Below are 16,396 nucleotides of genomic sequence, written 5' to 3' on the forward strand. Positions count from 1 at the left end.
TGCTGGCTGGCTTCTTGGCTGGCTTCTTGGCTGGCTTGGCTGGCATGGCTTGGTGGAGGATTTCTTGACAGATGTATATTTGACTTGGATGGCGTTTTCTTGGCAGCTTTCTTGGGTGACTTCTTCGGCGCGGGTTTCTTGACTTTATTCACCATTTTGGCTTTCTTGGCTTTTCTGCAATCTTGGCTTTCATTTCCCGTTCCTTCTTGGCCTTGATTCTCTCCTTCTCCTTAGCTGCATTAGCCTTGGCCGGCAGCCTTCTCTTTCTCCTCGGTGGTGTCAAACTTGAACGTACCAGCGGCTCCCTTACCTGCCATCCGAGTGAGCCTCCAACTTCATTGATTCATGTTTTATTATTTAAAAGTTTACTCTAGCATGGCTTATTACACAGAAATTCTTAGGGTGGATTATCTGGATCCGCACGTCCGTACCCCCGTGGGCGTACCAAACACCTCCCGCATGCAAAAAAAAAAACCATATCTTTTTTCGCCTCTTTGGCCTACGTTCTGACTTGGTGGGTCCTTTTTCCGCAAGTTCAGAATATTTTCTCTAAAAATTGGTGCAAAATACATGTATTTGAAATGCCTTCCTTTGTCAGAAACCAACAAAATAGAAACTGCATTCTCATGTTTAGACGATACACAATGACATCAGAGGAGAATAACAATCAGTACTGACGAACTATTCGCTCACAAGATGCCTTTGATCACTAGTTCTCCATAATTATTTAGAGTATTTTGTATTCGGAGTATTCATCATTTTCCATCGTTTCTGACCTTTCAATAACATTGGACTTAAAGGGAAATCTTAAGGGCTCCGCTAAGCCTCATATAATTATGTCAGACGCATATAGGCCCCAAGTCCGGCAAAATCTAATATAAGGCCCATAACTGTTATAAAATTCCGACGCCTAGGTCCGACACCTCATCAGTCCGACGCCTAATAATTTGGAAATTTCGGACTTCCGAGGCGTGGCGGGGGTCCAGGTTTATCATCGGAGGAGTCGGACTTGCGATATATAGGCCTAAGGCCCCAACCTTGATAGTATAGCCTCCCATGCAGCTACGGAACAACTCGAAATTTGGTTAATCAGGGTATATATATTGTTTTATTTCGTAGTACTATGCAGTTTTCTTTGACCATGGAGGGATGGTTTGACTTTCAGGTTTTGAGTTATCAGTGTTGACTTTATCCAGATTTCGCTTATTCCAATTTGTCAGCGTTTTCACGAAGGGGTGAATTTGCCGCAATAGGTGTTGGGGTTTAACGGTTAGGGTTAGGTTTGGGGAACAGGTATAACATAATGCACCCGTTGAACTTGCAGTGGTTGTCAGAAAAGAGGTTTTAAGTTGGTCACGATTTGGAATAAACATTTCGCATACTACTGACTAACTTTTGAAACACAGATGAAACTTCAAAGATGTACCAATTACAGAATAATGGAACAACAATTGCGAGGTACCGGTATCGTAACTAATCCCCATAGATGTTTGTCTGGTCGTGAAAACTAAATCCCACACACTTATTGTTTTGGCAAATTGCCGATACCCATTCCCCACCCTTTGCACGAATTTGTCTCTTCGTAAAAAATCAAAAGACATTCAGGTAAAGTTTTCTCAACATTGATTGTTATGATTTCGTTGATTTTATCTGATTTTGACCCAGACTTCTTTCCAAAAAATGTTCGTTGCGTGCAATTTCAGCCGGAACAAGAATTTTGAAAAAAGGTATGATTTTTGGATTGATAATTTAGTCCCTCCGTAAAAACGCTGAAAACCTTTTGCAATTTGATTCAAAAATTTCAAAACTATTTTTTAAAAGACTTAAATCTAAAAATTAATGTGGCCTGACGTTGCGAACTTAGCAAGTTCTTCTTCAGAGGCTAATAAAACAGAAATGACAGAGGCACATGCATTAACAAGGGGGTGCACACAAACATGCAGGGGTGAAAGAAGAAACACAAAAGGAGGATTAGGTGGGAAAGGTGTGGAAAGATGCAGGGGAGGGTGGATGAGAGAACAAAGAAACAAAGGGAGATGGCAAACCACAAGGGGTCTGGTATGAACAGGGGAGGGACCAGAAAGACTTGTCATGCTTACTGCTTACTGCTTACTTACTCTGATTCGATTTTTAAAGAACGGGTTTTTGACTATGTATTAGCCTGGGGGAGATTATAATCTGGATTGTTTGTTTTGCGTCTGTTCTTTGACGACTCTTCGGAATTGCCCCCATGATCTACCCCTTTCGTGAAGTTGGCATCAAGTGTATTTCCTTTTATTTTCATGCCTTTGTTGTTATAACTTCTCGACATTATTGACAAGTGGTGAACATTCATATTCGTACTTGTATTAGTCATCTAAATTAAAAGCAAACACATTCTTGTCCTGGTGTAAATCAAAGAGTAAAAACAGTAAAAACAGCATGCAAGAACTGACAATAGTAAAACTTACATTTAAATTAACCTATGAATAAAATATGCCTGTAAAACACAATAATTTTTAAAATGATAACATAAAGACTGATAGCAAAAAGACACGATGCCTATCCGCCCTGGGCTAGCACTATGACAATGAAATATAACTTTAAAAATATGCCGGGGAAAAAAGGATAAAGAACTTTAAAAATGTTTTTTTTTTCCATCGTCGTAAAATACTAAAAACCACAGGTGCAGATTTTGAAAAGTTATTAAACTTAAATAAAGTTATTTTGTACTGTGTTTTCCAGTGGCTAATTCACAACAAATGATGTAGAGATCTAAACGGTCTTTCATATTTGCTGTATTATTATGTAACTTTGAATATACATGTAATGCCAAATTGCATTTTGGTCAAAAATAAAATGAAGCAAGCTTCGAGTCGAACTCCGATTTGAAAAAATTGACTTGAAGCTCGCCGATCCCCTGGATCATCCAATACATGTACATACACGTATACGTATTTGTATGCAGCATGTATGCATAGTGCCTTGCCGTGGCGTGGGAACGTATCAGATTACATATCGGCCGACCGCAATATCGATCGGTTCAAAAATAGATGGTCCGCGCGGGAATTGACCTGGATTGACCCGCAAACGTTCGGGTTGTCTGTGACGTAGGCAAGTCACCGACATATTTTTCTAAAAATGACTGCAAGTGCGCAGGCGTGCAAATTCCCGCACGATGCATAGGCCAAGTTCGTATGTGCTGAACATGTCTCAACTTCGTGCTTTCATCCGCTTCGTGGATATTTTTGCGAAACTCCCCTTGTATCCTCCTCCTGTAGAAGTCTCTGTCTGTAAACCTGAGGGTCTCGGCCTCCCTTAGGAGTCGTCTGTAGAGTCCGAGAACAACCTGGCGCGACCAGACGACATGCATTTTGACGAATCTATAATATGAACGAATAGAAATGCAAATTTCCAACGTATGCCTACTCAATTCCTACCTCCACCGTGACAATCATCAAACATGTCAAATTCAATGGCACTTTTGGCAGAAAGTTTTGGGGAAAATACCTGCCATGATATGGAATTTACCAATCATTTCAGTCAAGAAATTGTCGAACAGAAACACACCTCGGTGATTTTGGAATCAACTGCGATTATCAGTATTTGCTCGGGGTTCTTTGTGTTTGAATTTGGTTTTATTGTCGAAAGGTTTCTTCACGAAACTCTAACCATGGGCGCCGCCATGTTGGTCATAGCGCCCTCTCTTGACAGATTGAGGTCATTTTCTCATTAATAAATGAAAAGCGCTAAAGTTGAACTGTTGCCTTGGAGCTGGAACTGGAATTTCCAATTTTTGTGGTTAGTATTACCGTATTATCACAACATTTTATCATGTAAATAAGTTCTAACTCATACTTTACGTCAAGAATTACATAATATTCGTGGGAACAGATTCATTTGTGGATTTTGTGCCAGTTTCGTCTCGCAAAGCAGCGAGAGTGGATTAATTTGGTTAACCAGTTGCGCTATTGCATTGTCAAATCGCTGTCACGCCCCAACTATCGCATCGGTCCCAACTATAGTTGGGACTGTCCCAACTATAGTGCGGCAGTTGGGTCGGCCCAACTATAGTTGGGACTGGAGTTGCGCCGGATGCTTCATGCTTGATAGATCTTGTTGGATTAAATGTTCCGCGGCGCTGGCACCGTGCATGCCGTGTATTCGTCGTGCATGCATGCCGCAAGGCTGGCCGGTCACGTGGTACTGCCTAGTTGGATGAGTTGTCCAGCTGCTGCTTGGTTTTATTGTCCAGCAACATTTTGCAAAATTCAAAGATTGCCATGGCCGGCCAACTATAGATGGGCCCCACCCATAGCTAATGTCAAAGGTCCCAAGTAAAGTCGGACAGTATGTAACAGAGCTGTAGGGAATGTTTTATAGTCGTACATCAATGTAAACTATAGTTGGGACCGCCAAATAAAAATATTGCGGTGGCCCAACTACAGATGGTCCCCACCCATAGTTAATTTCATTGGTCCCAAGTAAAGTCAGATGTGTATTAGAGTTGTAGGGAATGTTTTATAATCGTACAACAATGTACACTATAGTTGGGACCGCAAAATAAAAAGATTGGAGTGGCCCAACTATAGATGGGCCAGCCCAACAGTGGAACTTACAGTTGGGACCGTCCCAACTATAGTTGGGACAGGCCCAACTATAGTTGGGACCGATGCGATAGTTGGGGCGTGACATCGCTATTCACAAAAAAATAAGCTTGCACTTTCAATAAATTTGTCAGCTATGTAAAAAAGGTTATGGCTCCTTTGGACACGTTTTGTATCAGCAAAAGACTCGAGAAAATGAAAAACATCGTCGGCAGGGAGAAAAGAAGAAAAAAGGTTGCCTGCTATTTTTTTAATAAAGCACTAGAAAAAAACTAGTTATTTTTTTACTTATCCTAATGTGTTATTCAATATTCTGTTCACATGGTTTAACTGTTTTCCTGAGGCATTAAAATGCAAGTGGGCCTGTGACTTTTGCAACATGTTGCAGCAAAATGTTTTATTGAAAGCCTTTGTTTTATAAAACTGACAGAATAAATACGAACATTGACAGGAGATGAATTCGGCCTCCAAAAGTCGCACAGCGGCTAACATGGACAACAGCAGTTCCATGTCAGACTGGCAGAACTCCAGCTACAACCTGCATCTGGACTTGTTCAACTTTGAGAGTGTAGAGGCTGTCGATAGCCCTTACATATTGACCAGTCCGCGATCGCTGGAAGCGTGCACGCAACTTGAAGTTCAGGTCAGTATTGTCAATTGGGGGGGGGTCTCTGATAGAGGAGTGGCAAAGTACATACATGCACTTGTCTACATCTATACAATGGGTAGTGTAAAGAAAGAGGAGGTCAAATGGAAGTGTAGTAATGATGCCACTTTCTTTGAGAATACAAAATTATTCCTACATTTTTTTTGAAGCAATTTAGCAACTCTACGGTAAAAGGAGGAGTATCCGACCACATTTATAAGGACAACTGACACTGCCTAAATGAGAGAGTGAGATCTCAACCATAATTGGAAAGATTTCCATATACGAAGTTCACTCAACACCCTGTGTACAAACCCTATGAGATTGGACTGAAACATTCTAAGTGTTTTCTAAGAAAATGCTTGTATTATCTCACTGCTCAAATTGACTTTGATGACATGAAATTGCTATCTGGGGGCTTGTTAGTCAATACAGAGGAAAATTAGTGAACTTCGTATATGGAAATCTTTCCCCATAATCACTCATGACATGATCATGTACGTAGTTTGTTTGCAGCATTGGGCAAGTTTGCGCACGAACTATCGTTAACCATAGTTCGACTAAGTTAGCCCGAACTCTGTCTAGTCGACGATGGTTGGACTACGATATTTGGACTATTTGGAACCAGCTTTCTGGGCCTGGTCACATCGCTGCTTATCAATAGCCTCATTTTGTTACTTAAGTGCAGAGGAAACCATCTACAAGAGATTAAACGTAGCGAGTTGTACTACCCGCTGGTGGGCCTCGAAGATATCTTCCGGTTCATTTAACAGGCCTCGGAACATAAAAACAGATGGGATAGGGGTAGAATTCGACAGGATGAGGAAAACCAGTTCTACGTAGTGTAACTGAGAGAGTGAGATCTTAGGCCAAAAAAAAAAAGTCTCCGGTTTCTGGTATGCGCGCGCGTCACCGTAGCCATGCGCGTCGACAAAATGAAAAAGGTTTTTTTTCAATGAAAGATGATGTCTCAAAACCGCCAAACTCACTGGTTTGACTGGAATCCTGCTGCTGCACAATTTTAACGTGTTTTTAGATTGGGTTATGGTCGAGAATAAGCTTTATGTGACCTCTCTGGACTCCCATATATTTCCACTAAGTTTAGTCGGGAACCATTTGCAGTCATCAGCCGACATTTGAAGCAAAAAAATCAGGTAAAAAAAAAAAAAGCTGCGTTGCCGCACCATTTTTTGGGCAAGCTCCATACCAGAAACCGGAGACTTTTTTTTTTTGGCCTTAACTGAAATAACCTATAACATGACCACGCACTTACTTTGTTTGCAGCGCATAATTTAATTCTAGTCAGACAAGAGGCTTGTACTTATAAGAGCAATTGGTCGGATTCTCCTCCGGTCGAAAATACCCCCTCTTACCCCACTTCAATCTACAAATTAAATTGATTGTAAAAACAGAAAATTTATTAACCCTCCTATGCAAACATGCATTCTGTGCCAAGTAGTGCTTTCAGTCCAAATCAAACAAGTGACTGTTTTCAACAGTTAAGAATTCCCAGCCTATATAAAACAAGATTGACTGGCTGTGTCCCATATATCACTGTTGCTGGATGTGTGTCTCTTTCCTTGTAGCCCATTGAGTTGCTGCACAAGGACCTGATGGAGTTTGAGGAGGAATGTCTCCTGACTGGCCAGCCGTTGAGTAACGCCAAGAGGCTGTATGAAGAACACGAAGAGCAAAGACTCAGTGAGTATAGAACACGATTATGCAAGTCGACATTGTAAAAATAACGCCCTGGGAATTTCATCAGTGACCATAGAGCGGTCGATCTTGAACACTTTGAATTATGGTCTCTTCCTCTTCAATACCATCCAGTCAAGCTTCTAAGAAGTATCATTAATTTAAAAAACCCTAACCCTGCTGAATCCAACTGAATCTAACTATCATAAACCTGTTGGAGCCTGTTGGATTGAGCAGTAAAACCCTTGTACAAATGTACATGTACATATTCAGAGTCGGATTCTGTTGGGTACTGATAAATAACGCCAAGTTGGACTCTGTTGGATCCAGCAGACAACTAAAAATTAGGCACAGTTGGATTCTGTTGGATTGAGCAGCAAGTAACCGTTGGACTCTGTTGGATATAGCAGGGTAGTCCTGAGGAACCCTTAGGGGGTTAGGGATTTGAATTGACGCCTAGTTTTCATTAGAAGTGAAACATCATATCCTGTTTTTTTTAAGTTTATTGATAAGACATTTGATGTTTATTTAACAGTAGATTGGTCATACATTCTCCAAACTCTCCAGATAATTAGGTGTTCAGAATCACAAAGTTTGTCTCTGTTTTTCTGAAGGGAAACTGAAGCAGTGTCGTCGCTTGAGAGAAAGGCTGATCCTTGAACAAGAAGAAGATGAGAACTCAAGACACAAGTCCAGACACCATTCGAAAGGCACCGAGTCACCTAAGAGAGACCATGAATATTCAATAAAGAACAGAAGTAAGAATACCTGCGTTATCAATAGAAAAAGTCTGAAACTCTACGTGTATACAGTAGCTCTTTTAGGTTTACAGACAAATAGTCATCGTCATCTTTTTTGTTATCCTTTTAGCTGTTAATTCATATTTCTTCTACAAAGTTTCCCTTCTTTATTGTCTTGTTAGGGAGTTGATTTTCCTTGAAAAAAGCTTCCCGAATGAAGTGTACTTGAATGAATAAAGAAAACTATAATTCTTTTGCAAATTTTTTTAGCCATTCCTTTTATGCTACACAGCAATTTTAGAAAAGTTTTGGCTGAAATTTTGTCATGTTATTAACTGGCAAATTTTTGCTGCTAAATATTGAAATTTAAATATTTCCATCTACTCATATGTAGGTCTGGAGTTTGGACAAGGTGATAACAGGAACACAGTCACAGACAAACCTCAGCGTCCAGCATCAGCACATTTCACGAGCCAACGATCGCAAAAGTCTAACAGACCATCCACAGCCCCTTCAAGCGAACCCAGGAGAACGACTCGCTCCATCACGCACCACACACCCGCCTCGCCGATTGTCACAACCCCTGGCTTGAGGTCAAAGGTCAGAGGCCCACAGGAGAGGTCAATGTCCTCGTGTTCATCGCGACAGTCCGTCAGTCGGCTTTCATCGGCGTCTGGTGCCAGTGTTTTGTCAGATCAGGTGATTAAAGCCTTGTACTTGTGCAAGTTTTTTTTTTCCATGTTCTGGTGTCATTCCACTGTGTTCCACATTAGCATATTATTTTATTGAATACACCATGTATTCAAGTATATCAAAACGAGGGTTTTTTGGCGTGTGATCATAATTCTCAGAACCAGTCAATTCAAATAAGTCAGTCAAGTTTAATAACTTTTGACAAACTCACTCCCCTTCGACAGGATCAGAAAATCTTAGACCTGCTGGAGAAAAAATACAAAGATGAGAAAATGGTGGAAGAAATGCGGCAGGAGATGAGGCTAGCATGGGACGAGCAGAGGCGGACTGAAGAAAGGTCAAAGGTCAGGAATGAGATGCAACGCAGGAAGAACCTGGCCGAGGCAAACCAGTCCAGGCAGAAAAAGAAGGTAACAGAAACTTTAAAAGCTAAAATATCTTTGTCAATTATTGTACTTTATGTAGATGAAAGTAAACCTTCTAGAGGGCGATTCTTCAGAAATTGAATGTAAATTGTTTTTTGGGGAAAAAGTTTTGCTAGTAAGATGCAAATTTCTTCCATGCATAAATTAGCATCATTTTAATCACAAAATGTCACACACGTGACCGATCAAAGTGTCACACGCGTGACCGCAGAACGATTCCCATTTAGTAAAACTAAAGCAGAGGGTGTACATTGTTTATGCATTCTGTAAATCACAAAAGACTAGTCTTACTCCAAAGTAAGTATGGGTGTGTGTGTCCTTAGAACTTTGGAGAAAAAGCGTGAATTTCCGGAAAACAGTTGGCCGGATAACATTTTTTTGTCTGATGTCACACACGTGACCAAAGTTTGATGAACAGTCCTAACATTTCGACGCAATTTGTGAAAGTAGAAACTATACTCTGAAGTAGGGATTAAAAAGTACTAACCTGATAAAAATCAGTGAAAGTAATATGTCAGATGTAGTCAACAAGGGGTAAAGCTTCAAAAATCAGACAAGCCCAATTTTATGTCACACAGTGACCGAAGAATGGCCCTGTAGCACTTGCTACTCCTAATTGCCAGGCATTCACTTATTTTGTAACCCTTCTGAATTTGATAATGATGATCACAAAGCTTGTGTCCCAGAGCAGGATATTTTACCACAATTTCACATCCTTTGGTTTGTTACTTTGTGGTTTTTGAAAACAGGAGAGGGAACAACGGCAGAAACAGCTGAAGAGAGACAAAGAGATGAAAGAAGCAGAAGAAGACGTTCAGTACAGGGACTTGCACCATGCCAGACTGGTGAAGGAGCAAGAAGCCTTGATGGTGAGAGAGATAGACAGGCAGACAAACAGACAGACATCCCGACAGACATCACGCTATGGAAACAGGAATTTTTGAAAAGGGAAAAATCACAGGTTTTGTATGTAACCCTGCCCAATGTAAATCAGTCATTGTCAAAGTGGGATAAAAAGACAAGGAAAAGAAAAACATCCAATATATATTTTTAAGAAGACCTCAAATATAGATCCTAATTTAATCTTTCTCTTCAACACTGTAAAAAAGGAAGCTTACATCTTTTAAAGTTTCCACTTACATTTATTGTTTACAGCAACATCAGATTCAGCTCAAGAAACTTGAAGATGCGGAAAAGAAGAACAAACAGGTAAAAGAGTATAAAACCAAACAGGCTGATTATGTAAACCTGGTTCTGATGGGCTGCAGATGCTTCAAAGAAATTTCAGACTGCGTTTAATGGCCACTAGTAGCGAAAAAAAGGAGTAAGCCCTTTTGTGGTGTTTTGGAATCCTTTCAGGAGCGAGTGTTGAAGAAGCGAGAGCAGAAGGATGAGGAGTATCGCCAGGCGGTGTCTGATCACTTGGCTGTCACTCAGGAGAGAGCTGAGAGGTTACGCAGCCTGAAAGAAGACCAGGAGGCTAGGGTAAGAAAACCACCGAATGTTGTCATGTTCACCTTGCCCCTACCTCCAAAGACCTAACTACCCTAACTATGCATCGCAAGTTACGATGAGTTTCATGAATTCGGGTGCAGGTCTCTTCAGGTTATCATTCGTTCATTCTTTGCCTGTTCATGTCGACAATTTTACAGTGTATTTTTTTAATTACTTTTTACTAGGAATATAAAGAGAGGAACTGGAAGGGGACATTACTCCGTTCATCCATGAAAGCCAGCCTAGAGAAAGATAATCAGTAAGTACAACCAGTAAGAAGGAAACAAGTTTTTGAGAAAAGCGAAAAAAATCTGTAGACCCTGTATGCACCCCATATTGCAGTAAAACGTGTTGCTCCAGGACACAAGCTTCCCACTTCTCCTTCAGCTCAGACACAGAATCTAGGATTGTCTGATTAACATCTGACAATTTGCAGACAATCAATAGTAGCATTCACTTTTGAAATGCGGGAGGGAAGTGTCAAATTGAAGCTGTGTTCATTTTTTTTCCCCCTGGAAACCTATATTACGTGATTCTCTCCCATTGTGTTTATGCAGGGAGTACATGACTTCATTAAGAGAGTCCATCCTTCTGAAGCAGAGTCGAGCAGAGCGCAATCTGGGCAATCGGCAGTGGCTTCAAGAACACGAGATCAAGCTCAACAGGTGAGACCTCATGCATGTGTGAAAAATAATTAAGCTGCTGCAAACTGCTCACTGGCTGGATTGACCCAAAATATAAAAAACAAAAAGTTAGAGAGGCCTGATGTATTTTGTCTTTAGCAAAGACTTCTTCAGAGGCAAATGACACATGGACAAGAAAAAAACATGCAAGGGACATGCACACAGGCGGGGTCTTAAGGAGAAACACAAAGAAGGGATGGGGGAGGTGGGCAGTGGATGAAAGATTAGTAAACAAAGGAGTTTGGTGGGAGGGGAACAAAAGGGGGTCGGGGGGGGGGAATATGTATGAGGGCTGGTAATATCTCCAAACAACATTCATTGGTGAGACAAAATGGGGAAAAAAAACTGCCAGCAATTGCAAACAGTTTAATTTGAAAGGGTTCAGGAAAAAACTTGCAGAACATTTTAAGCTTAGACGATGAATTGTAAACTGTATGGGTTTTGCATCCCTTACATCTTTCCTGTTTCCATGGTAACAGACAGAAGGAAGAATCGCTGCAAGAGAAGAGTAGACAGCTACGTCAAGAAATTGAAGATGAGAATCGTCAATGGCAACGACAACTGATGTACGAGTCACTCATGGTAAGGGGAACCTCCTATTTCCAAATATTTTGATACTAATACGCTCCATCTTTTCCAGTGTTTACCCCTTTATTCTTGAATTGACTTTGTTATCCAAGGCCCAAGAAAGAGCGGCCCAGCAAGCTAACGAAACCGTCCAATCCAAAGCCAACAAGGCCAGGTATGCCAGAAGGTCCCGGGAGCTGACTCACAAGGAACTGAAAAAGAGGTAATTCACAACAGTCGGAACCCTAAGAAAATCTCGAAGAATTACGAAGTATAGGACCGGGCATTAATTCAAGAGCTGCTTCATCAGCTTTACAGGACTATGGGAGTTTTTCAACAACTGCTCCAAATTTACAATTTTTTTCAGTCCAAATTTTGTTTGCTGTTGGTAACATGTTCATGAACGGGTGCAGGCCGGCTAGACTGGTTCCCTTACCTTACAATTTTCCGACAACTATAAATTGATCCATTTTATCTTTAGTGGAGTCAAGAAACCAGACTACTTAAACATTTTTGTTTTTCTTGGTTTTTCAAGCATTTTCGAACACAAAACTTCAAACGTGTCAGTTAAACAATATTTGATCTATTATACTAACCCCTCAAATAGTTCATTTCTGAAAATTACAGCAAAAGCAAATGATGTACGTGTACATTCCCTTTAAAATAAAGAAATACAATTTCAAAACTATTTTGGAAGTTTTCTGATTTGGTTGGTTGTTTTTTCTTGTTTCCAGAGTTGATGAGGACGAAGCTCTGTATCAGGAATCCATCAAGATGGACCTGGCCTACAAGGACATGAAGAGCCAATCGCTAGCCGCCCAGAAACAGGATGTTATCCAAAGGTCAAGGGTCGTTGCCATGGAGTCAGCCAAACTCAGGGATCAGATCAGACAACAGTACCTAGGGTGAGCAAATGCCACTGTCTTTTCTGAATTTTCTATTAAACTGCAAAAACTATTTGATACCTCTTAACCCGACAATATTTTTGTTTGTGCGAGTCATTTGTATGCATACTAAGTAATTCAACTAAAACCAAAGTCAAGTTTGGTGTGCTTTGAGACCTTTGGTTTAAAGCGCTATTATAAGCACCGTTATTAGTAATCTTCAGCTTGAATTTTAGCCCATAATATTGGAGAATTTATATCAATTTTCTGCTTCCTGATAATAAGTCCCATTATATTAAGGATTACTTCCGTTGGTTTATTTTTCATTTGGCATTCACAAGACTTGTGAATAATTCTGACGCGGAAGCCGAACTGGAGTCAAAACCATGGTTTAGTGAACACCAAGTCAGAAGTAAACAGCACCCTCTTGTGACAAATTTTCAATGATGTTGTGACAACGCCCTCTTGCGATAAAAATTTAAAAATATTTGGATAGCGCCCTCTTGTGAGATATTTTTATTTAATATTGTGACAGCGCCCTCTTTTGAGTTAAAAAAATTTATAATGTGACAGCGCCCTCTGTGATATTAAATTGTCCACTGTTGTGTAACAGTGCCCTCTTGTGATACATCTTTTTAAAATTGTGATGGCGCCCTATTGTGGGATAAATTTTTAATACTTTAACAGCGCCCTCTTGTGGGATACAGTTTTCAAGTGTAATCTGGCAAGTAAAATTAGAAACTATTTTGAGGGGTTGCAACGTTTGCGCGCGCATTCTTAGAGACGAGAGCATGTGCAGTTTGGTTACCCTATTCTATGAGGTCGAAGGAGCCGAGAGTGGGTGGTGCGTACTACCTGAGCAGGGGCTACTCAGAAGTTAGGCCTATCGCCAAATTATTGTATATCATAATGGTGCCATCTTTTGAAATAAAATTTTATGCATTTTTAACAGCGCCCAAATTGCCATCAATGTTTGAATTTAGCACTTTTTTCTTCTTTTGCAGATCTTTTGACAAAATGGCACAGAGGGCACAGCACCAATCCAGCTTGGGCAGGGGACCACAGATGTCAACCAAGAACTATACCACATTCACTATGACATGACAACGTGGTCTGTGACGTCTCAGAACATATCTGCCTAAAGTAGGCTGTGTCTCAGATCACATCTGCCTTAAGGAGGCTTTGCACCAATCCAGCCTGGGCAGGGGACCACAGATGTCAACCAAGAACTATACCACATTCACTGTGACATGACAACGTGGTCTGTGACGTCTCAGAACATATCTGCCTAAAGGAGGCTCTGTCTCAGAGCACATCTGCCTAAAGGAGGCTTTGCACCAATCCAGCCTGGGCAGGGGACCACAGATGTCCACCAAGTACTATACCACATCCTCTGTGACATGACAACGTGGTCTGTGAGGTCTCAGAACATATCTGCAGAACATATCTGCCTAAAGGAGGCTCTGTCTCAGAGCACATCTGCCTAAAGGAGGATTTGCACCAATCCAGCCTGGGCAGGGGACCACAGATGTCCACCAAGTACTATGCCACATTCACTATGACATGACAACGTGGTCTGTGAGGTCTCAGAACATATCTGCCTAAAGGAGGCTCTGTCTCAGAGCACATCTGCCTAAAGGAGGCTTTGCTTCTGAGATTTCAAGGTAATTTTTTTTAAAAGACATAGAAACATTCACAATCAATGAAGTCTTGAACAGAAATACAGCATCAAAGGTAAAACACGAGATATGGTCCTTTGTAAATTTTCATATTTTTGGCAAATGTACAGCTTTATTTCACTCAAAATGTTTTCCCTGCTTTAATTCAAATGTTGAGCATTTCATACATAGTGTACTGTAATTAATACTGTATAAAAAATATAATTAAGAACATTTTCTTTTGTAAATTACACACTTATGGATGTGACGTAACAATGTGTTTTACTCAATCAAGTAGATTAATTACTAAACGCCGAACAGAAAAATCCAAACCAAATATCAAAATTTTCTATGATTAATATTAAAAAAGTTAAAATTTAATTCAGTTTGTATTAATTTGTCCAGAATTCAAGTCTGAAAGGGGTTAACCTTATATTTTTACTGAAAATTACTGAAATTTGAGTTTTTTTGAAACTTCAAATTTCCAAGGGGTTAACCTTTCATTTTTATTGACATTGGCCCAATTTTGATTTTTGTCAAAACTTCGCAATGGTAAGGGGTAAACCTTACAATTTTACTGAAATTTGATAAAATTTGATTCTTCTTGCAAATTAAGATTTGAAAGGGGTAAACCTGACATTTTTATAGCAATATGGTGAAATCTGAGTTTTCTTGAAAATTCAAATTTGCAAGGGGTTAGCCTTACATTTTTACTGAAATTTGATAAAATTTGATTCTTCTTGTGAATTTAGATTTGCCAGGGGTTAACCTTATATTTTTATTAAAATTGGCCAAAGTTGATTTTTGTCAAAAATTGAAAATGGTAAGGGGTTAACCTTACATTTTTATTGAAATTGGCCCAATTATGATTTTTGTCAGGAATTCAAAACGGTAAGGGGTTAACCTTACATTTGTATTGAAATTAGCCCAATTATGATTTTTGTCAGAAATTCAAAATGGTAAGGGGTTAACCTTTCATTTTTTATTATATTTGGCCCAATTATGATTTTTGTCAGAAATTAAAAATGGTAAGGGGTTGACCTTACATTTTTTATTGAAGTTGGCCCAATTTTGATTTTTGTCAGAAATTCAAAATGTTAAGGGGTTAACCTTATATTTTTATTGAAATTGGCCCAATTATGATTTTTGTCAGGAATTCAAAACGGTAAGGGGTTAACCTTACATTTGTATTGAAATTGGCCCAATTATGATTTTTGTCAGAAATTCAAAATGGTAAGGGGTTAGGCTTACATTTTTATTGAAATTGGCCCAATTATGATTCTTGTCAAAAATTCAAAATGTTAAGGGGTTAACCTTACATTTTTACTGAAATTTGATAAAATTTGATTCTTCTTGCAAATTTAGATTTGCAAGGGGTTAACCTTACATTTTTATTGAAATCGGCCCAATTATGATTTTTGTCAGAAATTCAAAATGGTAAGGGGTTAACCTTACATTTTTATTGAAATTGGCCCAATTATGATTTTTGTCAGAAATTCAAACCGGTAAGGGGTTAGCCTTACATTTTTATTGAAATTGGCCCAATTATGATTTTTGTCAGAAAATCAAAACGGTAAGGGGTTAGCCTTACATTTTTATTGAAATTGGCCCAATTATGATTTTTGTCAGAAATTCAAAACGGTAAGGGGTTAGCCTTATATTTTTATTGAAATTAGCCAAATCTTGATTTTTGTCAGAAATTCAAAATAGTAAGGGGTTAGCCTTACATTTTTATTGAGATTGGTCCAATTATGATTTTTGTCAGAAAATCAAAACGGTAAGGGGTTAGCCTTACATTTTTATTGAAATTGGCCCAATTATAATTTTCGTCAGAAATTCAAAATAGTAAGGGGTTAACCTTATATTTTTATTGAAATTGGCCCAATTATGATTTTTGTCAGAAATTCAAAATAGTAAGGGGTTAGCCTTACATTTTTATTGAAATTGGCCCAATTATGATTTTTGTCAGAAATTCAAAATGTTAAGGGGTTAACCTTATATTTTTATTGAAATCGGCCCAATTATGATTTTTGTCAGGAATTCAAAACGGTAAGGGGTTAACCTTACATTTTTATTGAAATTGGCCCAATTATGATTTTTGTCAGAAATTCAAAATGGTAAGGGGTTAGCCTTACATTTTTATTGAAATTGGCCCAATTATGATTCTTGTCAAAAATTCAAAATGTTAAGGGGTTTACCTTACATTTTTACTGAAATTTGATAAAATTTGATTCTTCTTGCAAATTTAGATTTGCAAGGGGTTAACCTTACATTTTTATTGAAATTGGCCCAATTTTGATTTTGGTCAGAAATTCAAAACGGTAA

General features: G+C 39.2%; 1 protein-coding gene across 4 annotated transcripts; it reads left to right on the forward strand.

Moving 5' to 3' along the window:
* The first annotated feature begins 3,674 nt into the window (after nt 1–3,674).
* LOC119744585 (coiled-coil domain-containing protein 177-like) lies at nt 3,675–14,452 on the forward strand. 4 transcript variants are annotated; one of them, XM_038220587.1, is made up of 16 exons: nt 3,675–3,780; nt 5,038–5,229; nt 6,819–6,933; nt 7,542–7,685; nt 8,062–8,366; nt 8,585–8,770; nt 9,535–9,654; nt 9,941–9,994; nt 10,145–10,270; nt 10,465–10,538; nt 10,837–10,944; nt 11,442–11,544; nt 11,643–11,752; nt 12,264–12,434; nt 13,418–13,543; nt 13,857–14,452. In XM_038220587.1, exons 2-15 carry the CDS (start codon nt 5,041–5,043, stop codon nt 13,515–13,517), a joined length of 1,905 nt encoding a protein of 634 aa, XP_038076515.1. In that variant the 5' UTR covers nt 3,675–3,780; nt 5,038–5,040; the 3' UTR covers nt 13,518–13,543; nt 13,857–14,452. The 4 variants fall into 4 exon arrangements, 3 of the variants coding, with proteins under 3 accessions (XP_038076515.1, XP_038076516.1, XP_038076513.1); XM_038220588.1 differs by having other exon boundaries at nt 3,687–3,780; nt 5,017–5,229; XM_038220585.1 differs by having other exon boundaries at nt 3,687–3,780; nt 5,061–5,229.
* Nucleotides 14,453–16,396: the final 1,944 nt, after the last annotated feature.

This window comes from Patiria miniata, unplaced genomic scaffold, assembly GCF_015706575.1.
Source record: "Patiria miniata isolate m_02_andy unplaced genomic scaffold, ASM1570657v1 HiC_scaffold_7, whole genome shotgun sequence".
In the NCBI taxonomy this organism is placed as follows: domain Eukaryota; kingdom Metazoa; phylum Echinodermata; class Asteroidea; order Valvatida; family Asterinidae; genus Patiria; species Patiria miniata.